At 35.9% G+C, this 7,754-nt stretch overlaps 2 protein-coding genes across 3 annotated transcripts in view; one reads left to right on the top strand and one right to left on the bottom strand.

The window, feature by feature from the left end:
• Window positions 1–5,415, top strand: part of LOC111459710 (OTU domain-containing protein DDB_G0284757-like) — a 7,923-nt gene extending 2,508 nt beyond the window's left edge. For both annotated transcript variants that reach the window (XM_023102733.1, XM_023102734.1), the window contains exons 5-12: window positions 411–484; window positions 659–713; window positions 949–1,023; window positions 1,159–1,232; window positions 1,340–1,388; window positions 1,598–1,682; window positions 4,217–4,273; window positions 5,015–5,415. In XM_023102733.1, the coding sequence (XP_022958501.1) occupies window positions 411–484; window positions 659–713; window positions 949–1,023; window positions 1,159–1,232; window positions 1,340–1,388; window positions 1,598–1,682; window positions 4,217–4,273; window positions 5,015–5,079 (534 nt within the window). In that variant the 3' untranslated portion in view covers window positions 5,080–5,415. The remainder of the gene's footprint in view (window positions 1–410; window positions 485–658; window positions 714–948; window positions 1,024–1,158; window positions 1,233–1,339; window positions 1,389–1,597; window positions 1,683–4,216; window positions 4,274–5,014) is intronic.
• A 767-nt stretch (window positions 5,416–6,182) lies between these two features.
• Window positions 6,183–6,704, bottom strand: LOC111459721 (transcription factor TCP14-like). The gene has a single exon (XM_023102744.1). It carries the CDS (start codon window positions 6,702–6,704, stop codon window positions 6,183–6,185), a length of 522 nt encoding a protein of 173 aa, XP_022958512.1.
• Between the last annotated feature and the right edge of the window lie 1,050 nt (window positions 6,705–7,754).

The raw sequence follows: 7,754 nt of genomic DNA on the forward strand, positions 1-7,754 counted from the left end.
TTTTTTTTTTTTTTTTTTTTTAATTTTAAATATATATATATATTTTATTTTGTTTGCTTGTGAAAAAGTAATCTTGTCATCCTATTGTTAAGAGTTAATAAAAGCTAGGATGTAGAAAAAAGTGTAGTTGAAGTGCACACAATTTTTTTGTTTTATTTTCGTTCTTTCTTTCTTTTTAAAATTTGTACTTTTAGGGTTATGTTTTCTTCAATAGCTCTTTGGCCAAGGCTCTTAAACTATGGTGTTAGTGGAATTGAGAATTTGAAAGTGGCAATTGGAGATGATGCATGTGCCTTCATGACAATTGGGATGGTTCATGTACTACTATGGCTTCTGGTTTTCTGACTACTTGCTAAAATGGTCCATGGAATATACTCAATGTTTTTAGTGCTTAATCTGAGTTTTTGTAGCACGTTCCAAGAATTAATGGAGAAATTCCTTCTGTTGATGAAGAAGCTTTAGATCATCAAAGGCTATTGGACAGGTGGTGTTTCTATGTTCGTCTGATGCCCCTTTTCCTCCCTGTCCCCAGCTCACTCTCACACATGCACGTCTCTAACTTTGGATAGTGACAGTTATTTGTTGATGCTTAGCAAGAACATGACATGCTAATGTTTAGTGCTATAATGCTGAACTATTCTTCTCCTTCCCCCCTTAGACTGCAGCTATATGATTTGATCGAGATGAAAGTGCAAGGAGATGGTAACTGCCAGGTTATCTCTTCTTACTGTATCATCTTAAGTTTTGTCTGCTATGGTGTCGTTGGTGCAAATTTTTGTCTCATATTATAGTACTATGTCACCACTGTCTTGATTTTAGATATCTTTAGTTTTATCTGTTACCTTAGTAATTTGAATTCCTGGTGCTAATGGTAATACCTATTAATTACTTTTGATGGCTCTATTCATTCTTTCTGGAACATGTTCCTTATTTACATTTTGTTTCCAGTTTCGTGCCCTGTCGGATCAAATTTATCGAACTCCTGAGCACCATAATTTTGTGAGGGAGCAAGTTGTTAATCAGGTTCTGACTTTTATATTTATATGGAATATTCATATTTATACGTTGCTTCTGACTTTTATTTTTGTGCTATAATTTTATAGCTTTTATGATTTTTTAGTGTTGAAGTCTTTTATAATGAAATATTTGAACTCTCAGCTAAAGTCATATCCAGAGATATATGAAGGATATGTTCCCATGGCCTACACTGACTATCTGGAGAAAATGTCGAAGTACTTATCTGATACATTTTGTGATATGTTTTTTCTCCTTGAAAGTTTGACTGGTAGGATGTCTAACTGGACTCTTTGGTCTTGGGATTTCTTTTGGTTGTGCATAGGAGTGGAGAATGGGGCGATCATGTCACTCTGCAGGCTGCTGCAGATACGGTATGTATGGGCAACAAGCTATTATTGTAGTATTAGTCGGCAACAACATTATAAATCATGATTCAGCCTTATATTGTGTACATACAGCAACTAAATGCATGCTAAGTAACAATTTTAGCATCTATTTGTAGGACGTGCAAGCCTTCTGCCAAGACGGCAATGTAAATAATTTGTTCACAAATCCTAATATATGTTGTGCTGTGGTGCAGTATGGTGTTAAAATTTTCATGATTACATCATTCAAAGATACCTGCTACATCGAGATCCTTCCTAATATTGAAAGGTCCAAAAGAGGTAGGTTCCACTTTCTATCGTTTTGACTTCCTAATATTTAATAATAAGTCATTGAGTATTTAACAAATGACATTTTCTGAGCATAGATTTTCCATGTGAAGATTATATGAAACACATAATTTTCAGTTGATTTTAGACTTGTAGTGGTCGGGAACTTAGAATATGCCATGTTAAAATGTTGATAGAAGATTAAATTTAGTGTAGCTCATTAAGTTAAGGTTTTGAGTTCAATGGTGATTTAATATGGCATTAGAGCAAGATGTCTTATGTTCAAAGCCGGTAATGCCATTTCCTCTCTAGTTGATTTTGATAACTACTTGTCAAGTCTTGTGCAAATTTCAAGCCTACAAGAGAGGGAGAGTTTTATTTAAAGCATTTATATTAGACTATATTTTCTATAACTCATTAACTTAAGTTTTTGGGTTAAATGGTGTTTTAACCTATAATATTCTAGGTTAGTAGGTTGGTGGAACAAGGGGGTTTTTATTCACTTTCTTGAAACGTAGTATCAATGCCACTATGTCCAACCCTGGTGCTAGTATCCTAAATCTGTCGATCCCTTTGGTGGAGGAAAGATTTTGTTCTGACAAAATGATAGGGATATCTTAACGGAAGTTTTCTTTTCTTTTATAATGAACAGTCAGAAACCAAAAAGTGTGAAGCTTGTTGAATGTACAAAAGACGTGGGAAAACCCCATTAGCCTAAGGATTGTATAAAAACCTTCCAATTGCCAATAACTGGCAATATATAATAAATAAAGAAGAACTTGGAACAAACCAAAAGGAAAACTCCAAGAAGTGGTATAAAAAAGCAAGAAGGTCTAGTAGTTGATCCTTTTCCTTACAGAGCTCTTCTAGTCACTCTCAGTCTGAATGAAAAGCACAGCACAAATATCGTTCAGCACAAGTGCTTCAGCTTTCTTTTTAAACTTATTGGTGAGTCAAAGTTAGGACGATACACGCTTTATTCTTCTAGAGAAGCAACCTCATCATCACGCTTTATTCTTTTTAAACTTATTGGTGAAAGGAGACTAAATGAAGAGTACAATCCTCATCATCACTGCTCTCTTGAAGAAGGAAGCACCAATTTGGAGAAAGTACTCTCAATTGGTTTCTCATCAGAAACTTATCATTAGCATTGATTCCTTTGAGGCAGGTAGCTCAAATGAGTGTCTTACAGGTCTTCAAAATTCTTTGACAAAGTTACGGTACCCTGCCATGTTTGAATGAGCAACAAACCGATGATTCAAGATTATTTACTAAGTCTGACGCTTGATGCAACTAACATCTCAAAAGGTTTTTTATGATTCATTACATTCCTTGTTTAATTGTGTAAACTTATTCAAACAAATTCCCCATGTATATTGGACTTGAATAGAAAAGCTTGCCTCTGGGTTTCAGCTGGCTAGCAAGACTTCTCCTGGTTTCTATCCACTGATATCATGTTAAGGCATCGGCATTAAAGCTAATCACTCCTGCCGAGAGGTTTTTTAGCCTCCAGTAATCCGTGAACCACAAAATACCTCTATCTCAAAACAATAGTTTGGGTCCTCTCCTATAAAAATGGGCATTTCCTCACGCTTATTGTTTATTGTTGTCACCAACTCCACCCATTCAGCTTCCCTCTTCACTCATCTGTATTCCTACTCCAGTCTTGTTGGCTTAATGTACGCTCTTGTTTACTATTCGTTCAGAACATTTCCATAATACCAAGTCTGAATATTTCCTTTGGCGTTGGGGATGTGAAGGGCTTTATTCATGTTCCTTTAGAATTCATCAGGTGCATGGGTTCTCTATTAGCGACTCTGTTGTCTTATTTCTATCAATAGCTTAGCTTTTGGAAGCTAGGGCTTTCAATTCAGTATCCTCTCATTTACTTAGCTAACACTTTCACCTGAAGGGTTCTTTTAGATATCACCCTCATTCATGCATTCATTCATTAATGACCTATTTGTGGAAGAAAGCTGAAATTTCACCCCTTCATCGTCTGAGCATGTTTCTCTCTTAACATAGTGCTGGGTGTAACATATACTTTCCATTGAAAACGAGCGACTACAAGTCACCCTCTAGTTCCCCCTGATAGGAATGCATGCACAGTTATATTAACGAGTACGAAATTTACCATTAGAACCTGAAGCCATTGATTGCTATATATACTTTAAAGTGGCTACGTATTGTTTGATCAGTAATGGGCAGCTACTACCGAGTGTTTAATTCCATTACCCCACATGAGCAATCAATCATTCTCAAATTCCTCTCAATCAGTTTTTTTTTCCCTTTCTTTTTCAAAACCCTTTCAGCTACTTAGAAAAGTTATATGTTTTATTTTCATTGTTAAATGGCCTAAATGTTGAGTTTAAGAGTACTTTGTAGCTTTAAACTTAGCAAATGTGGAAATGTTGAGGGATATATGGATATGAAAAGACATGTAAATGTCGAATCTAGACAAGTCATAATGTTCAAGTTATCTTATTTTTCTCCTTCATGCTCTTTTATTATTGAAAAGATTTTCTAATTGGACTTTTGACTTGCAGTTATTTGCTTGAGCTTTTGGGCAGAAGTGCACTATAACTCAATATATCCTGAAGGAGGTGAGCTCTCACTATCTTTAGTTTGATAATTGACTATTTCATTTACTTTGTCAACGGCAATGGGACTCTTAAATTGTTGGATCCTTCTGCACCTTTCATTGACCATATGATAATTAATCCGTCAAGTATTAGATGTGTTTAGTCTTTATGTGAATTTCATCAGAACTGGTGGGCTTGATGAGCTCTTTATGCCCCTTCTTTCCTGAAGTATTGTCTTTCATTAGTTCTATGTTTATGCCTAATATCTTGCTCAGCACGATTGTAAGATATTTCAAGTCTTAAAGCGATTCTTGTGTGAATAAACTGACATTTGTGGCGATTCAAGAAGGAACTCGTTGGCTTGTGATGAAGCCGGCAAGATGCGCTGCTTTAACATCTTCCAGCACATCTTACATAATTATCCTCATAATCTTGGCAACTAAATGGTATCCTTATTAAAGATTACCTCGGAAAGGCACTTTTTCCATTTGACATAGGGTGAAATGATCATTATCTAACGGTGGTTGATGAAGTTTTCACTGAAAACTAAATTCCTTAATTGAGCATGAAAACAAGCTTTATGATTCCTTAGTACTTCCCCCCTTCCCCTCTCCTTGCCTCCCCTAGTATTCAGAAACAGCCAATCTACGAAGTTTTTAATTGTTGCTGGTATTTGTTATCTGTATGGAAAGTTGATTCCTTCTCGTGCACACTGTTTGTAAAGCCAATAGAACCTTTTGCATTATATTTGGTTTTCTCCAGATGTACCCATGTTTGAGACGAGGAACAATAGATGGTGGATGCTTCAAAACGAGCATCTGGAATGACGGAACAATTAGCAATTTTCAATATTGCTAATCACAGAAAGTTGTATGGATACATCAATCCTAATTGGATCCGTAAGAGTTCAGCATCTAATTGCTCTTACTCGCTAGGTTTCTTTCCCCTGTGGGAAAAATTATGTGAAATACAGAAATGCCGTCATGCTTTTTGATTAATGTGTGCATCTCTAACATTTGCCTGGAATATTTTGTTTTCCCCCTCATTTTTTGGGGCTCTAGTAACTTCAATTGTAATCTCGCACTTTGTTTTCAAGTGCTTTGAGTAAATGCTAATTATGTTATGCTATTTTCTGCTTCCAATTTGCTCCAAGTTTCCGTTCATTATGTGTAGTGCAGGCTATTTCTCTGCCTCTCTTACCTGCTCTCTTTGATGTTCCCATTCATTAAGTTTTCCTCTCCTCAAACTTCCTTTTAGACAACAAGAAGCTATTATTTGCGCTCTTGTACAGCTCCCACGACAAGAATGGTCTCATTTTAGCCTCTCCTTCAGGTGTATGTGGGTCAATTTGACTCCGCAAAATAGGTCCCCATGTGATCCATTGGAAGAAACATATATAACATTTTAGGGTTTGTTTGAAAAATGGGTTTGTTTTCAAAACAACTCATTTCAAGGGAGAAAGGGATAGCTTGTGGAAATTGACCATCTAAATGCATTATCTCTATCTTTAAAGGAGAAAATTCTAAACTATCATTGAGTCGTTATGGAAAAGGACACCATACCCAAAAATTGATCCAATAATTAGCGGAGTAGGATTGAAAATGGTCACTTTTGGTGATAAGATACCAGGTGATGTGTTGATCAGTAGTGATAATTTCTGAAACAAAAACAAAGGATCAGGAGCTACAAAAGCCCTAGCAATAGGACGGCCTATTACAAAACCAGAGGCGTCTGCCCATGAATTGAGCTCTTTTCCATTGATGACAAAGTAAGAACAAAACAACCATTTTTTTTTTTTTTTTTCTTTCTTTCTTTTATTGTTCTTCTTTTAATAGAAAATACTCTTGTTCATACTTCATATTCATCAATGGTCCATTTAGAGATACCATTTATATAGATCACATTCCATAAACTGCCATTCATCTAAATCTCAGTCGTCGTCCTCGGCTTCTCTCTCGGAGTTTTCTGGTACTTCTTGAAGAGTGTTGATATGACGAGCAAAAAGTTCCATCTCAAAATCCGAGACCAAGTCAAATTCATAATTTGGCAAAGGTACCTGCTCATCAACAGTTGGGAATGCATAGTTGTTTCCATCCAAAGTTTTTGCTGTAGTAGTAGTAGTAGATGAAGATGGATCAGAAGGCTTGCAGCCATGTAACTCTGGAGCAGCAGAGGCAATATCTTTACCAGTTATAGCTATAATTGATGGCTCAGCCTTCTTCAACAGCCACTCTACAGTCTGCCCATCTGTTTTATTTCCAAGCTCGCGAGTTAGCTGAAATACCCGAGCTGCACACAATGGTGGAAGGCGGATACGTCGATCGCGCCCCTGAACCTTGGCATGGCGATCTTTCAGAGCTTTGGAAGGGATGGGCTTAGACTCTGAGGCATTTGGTACACTTCTTGGGGAGTTAGATGTAGCCTTCTTGACTCTCATGTTTTTTGAACCCATGAATCCTTTTAGAGAAGTTTTCCCAAACACATGAGGATTCAATGTAATGTCCTTTTAGGGTTTATATAAATCTCCGTTGTGTGCGCACGCACGTGCAAACGTTTGCGTTACCGAAAGCTTATAACGGTGTCATTAGTTGTTTATAACTTAGAAAATCAGGTGTTTTTGTGCAAATTTTTGGGCTTTCCTTTTCAGAGATTTCGATTTCAATTAATGTATTATAAGAATTGAATTTCTTCTTGGCTTAGTAATGTCATTGTAGTAGTGCATATCTGCATAATAAACCCAAACCCAAGTTCTTTTTCTCAGGATTGAAAGTTGTATTAGTGTTAATACAAATTGATTAAATGATAGAAATGTAATTAATTAATTAAGGGAAATTGATTTGGTTGAAACTACTTTGTTAGGCAGGTTGGTGATAGTAATGTTCTTACCAAAACTGGGTGGTAAGAAATGGAATGTGTGAGTTGTGCCGTGAAGGCTCTTTCTTGGCTCAAATCTACTCTCCAATATCAATCATTCACATGAAGAGTCAATTAGGGTTGTTTTGACTTGGAAACGGATGGTTCTAATTTGGTATTTTATATAGCTTTATATATATATGTCAACCTACGTTTGGATTTTTCTCTTGTAAGTTTTTGTTCTAATCTTTTTAAAATGATATACAATTTTAACAAACTTCAATTTACGCTTAGCTGAGTGGTTAATACATCTACTCGTTCTCTTGAAGTCCGAAGCTCATATTCTATATTCTGGTCTTTTTTAATCGAGGTGTGGCTTGCATCATTCCAACAATTGGCGGGGAGTGAAGCTGCGAGTCTACCCTTCTCGAGCCTACTTAAATACAAGATTCAAATGAGATTTTTATTTTTCAGTATAAGTATGTTAAACAGATAACTAACCTAAAAATAATCTATCAAATTCAAACAACTCTATTGCCAAAGACGATAGGATAGAAGTTCCCCACTAGTTGAGATGATAAAGGTAGTTGAAGGTAAGTTCAGTCTTTTTTTTTTTTTTTTTTTTTTTTTTTTTTTTTTTTTTTTTTTT

Source organism: Cucurbita moschata, unplaced genomic scaffold (genome assembly GCF_002738365.1).
Source record: "Cucurbita moschata cultivar Rifu unplaced genomic scaffold, Cmos_1.0 Cmo_Scf00022, whole genome shotgun sequence".
Lineage (NCBI taxonomy): Eukaryota > Viridiplantae > Streptophyta > Magnoliopsida > Cucurbitales > Cucurbitaceae > Cucurbita > Cucurbita moschata.

Coding starts and splice junctions, on each gene's coding strand:
- LOC111459721 (XM_023102744.1), bottom strand. CDS start 6,704: ATGGGTTCAAAAAACATGAGAGTCAAGAAGGCTACATCTAACTCCCCA.